The sequence below is a fragment of the Babylonia areolata genome, chromosome 20 (genome assembly GCF_041734735.1).
Source record: "Babylonia areolata isolate BAREFJ2019XMU chromosome 20, ASM4173473v1, whole genome shotgun sequence".
Lineage (NCBI taxonomy): Eukaryota > Metazoa > Mollusca > Gastropoda > Neogastropoda > Buccinidae > Babylonia > Babylonia areolata.
In genome coordinates, this window is record NC_134895.1 from 53760619 (window position 1) to 53763118 (window position 2500).

At 52.8% G+C, this 2500-nt stretch overlaps 1 protein-coding gene across 1 annotated transcript in view; it reads right to left on the reverse strand.

Annotated features, from left to right (window-relative positions):
• Positions 1 to 2500, reverse strand: part of LOC143294731 (uncharacterized) — a 9066-nt gene that overhangs the window by 5339 nt on the left and 1227 nt on the right. The window contains exon 1 of the mRNA XM_076606178.1: positions 2188 to 2500. This exon is cut by the window's right edge and continues 1227 nt beyond it. Within this exon, the coding sequence (XP_076462293.1) occupies positions 2188 to 2500 (313 nt within the window). The remainder of the gene's footprint in view (positions 1 to 2187) is intronic.

The window sequence follows — 2500 nt, forward strand, 5'->3', positions numbered from 1 at the left end:
ACACCACACAACACAGCACCACACCACATAACACAGCACACAACACCACACACACAGCACCACACCACACAACACAGCACCACACAACACAGCACCACACCACACAACACATCACCACACAACACAGCACCACACAACACAGCACACCACACCATATAACACAACATCAGACCACACAATACAATACAACAAAATCTCACACCACACCACAATACCAACACCACACAGCACCAACACCACACAGCACCAACACCACACAGCACCAACACCACACAGCACCAACACCACACAGCACTAACAACAAACACCAACACCACACAGCACTAACAACAAACACCAACACCACACAGCACCAACACCACACAGCACTAACAACAAACACCAACACCACACAGCACTAACAACAAACACCAACACCACACAGCACCAACACCACACAGCACCAACACCACACAGCACCACACAGCACCAACAGCACACAGCACCAACACCACACAGCACTAACAACAAACACCAACACCACACAGCACTAACAACAAACACCAACACCACACAGCACCAACACCACACAGCACCACACAGCACCAACACCACACAGCACTAACAACAAACACCAACACCACACAGCACTAACAACAAACACCAACACCACACAGCACTAACACCACACAGCACTAACAACAAACACCAACACCACACAGCACCAACACCACACAGCACTAACAACAAACACCAACACCACACAGCACCAACACCACACAGCACTAACAACAAACACCAACACCACACAGCACCAACACCACACAGCACTAACAACAAACACCAACACCACACAGCACTAACACCACACAGCACTAACAACAAACACCAACACCACACAGCACCAACACCACACAGCACCAACACCACACAGCACTAACAACAAACACCAACACCACACAGCACCAACACCACACAGCACCAACACCACACAGCACTAACAACAAACACCAACACCACACAGCACCAACACCACACAGCACCAACACCACACAGCACCAACACCACACAGCACCACACAGCACCAACAACAAACACCAACACCACACAGCACCAACACCACACAGCACCAACACCACACAGCACTAACAACAAACACCAACACCACACAGCACCAACAACAAACACCAACACCACACAGCACCAACAACAAACACCAACACCACACAGCACCAACACCACACAGCACCAACACCACACAGCACCAACACCACACAGCACCAACACCACACAGCACTAACACCACACAGCACCAACACCACACAGCACTAACACCACACAGCACTAACACCACACAGCACCAACACCACACAGCACCAACACCACACAGCACCAACACCACACAGCACTAACACCACACAGCACTAACAACAAACACCAACACCACACAGCACTAACAACAAACACCAACACCACACAGCACCAACACCACACAGCACCAACACCACACAGCACCAACACCACACAGCACTAACACCACACAGCACTAACAACAAACACCAACACCACACAGCACTAACAACAAACACCAACACCACACAGCACTAACACCACACAGCACCAACACCACACAGCACTAACACCACACAGCACTAACACCACACAGCACCAACACCACACAGCACCAACACCACACAGCACCAACACCACACAGCACCAACACCACACAGCACTAACAACAAACACCAACACCACACAGCACCAACACCACACAGCACTAACACCACACAGCACTAACAACAAACACCAACACCACACAGCACCAACACCACACAGCACTAACAACAAACACCAACACCACACAGCACCAACACCACACAGCACTAACAACAAACACCAACACCACACAGCACCAACACCACACAGCACCAACACCACACAGCACCACACAGCACCACACAGCACCAACACCACACAGCACTAACAACAAACACCAACACCACACAGCACCAACACCACACAGCACCAACAACAAACACCAACACCACACAGCACCAACACCACACAGCACCAACACCACACAGCACTAACAACAAACACCAACACCACACAGCACCACACAGCACCACACAGCACCAACACCACACAGCACCACACAGCACCAACACCACACAGCACCACACAGCACCAACACCACACGAGACTCACCCATGGAGCCAGGACGTCCCTGACGATCCACCCGCAGAGACACAGACATGGACACAGAAGAGGACCGCCCGGCTCTCGCGGGGCCCTCCAGCACGCAGCCACAGCCGGTGACCTTGAGGCCCAGGGCCAGCAGGAACGCCCCGAGGACCGCCACCACCACGGACAGCTTGACGGTGTAGTCCAGGGGCGAGTGCAGCAGCCAGGCGGCCGTCATGGCCAGGTTCTCCACCAGAACCAGGGAGTAGAACAACACGTAGCGGCACCGCACCCTCCCACCCACCTCCCGCAAGCCTTCCTCCTCCTCGTCCTCCTC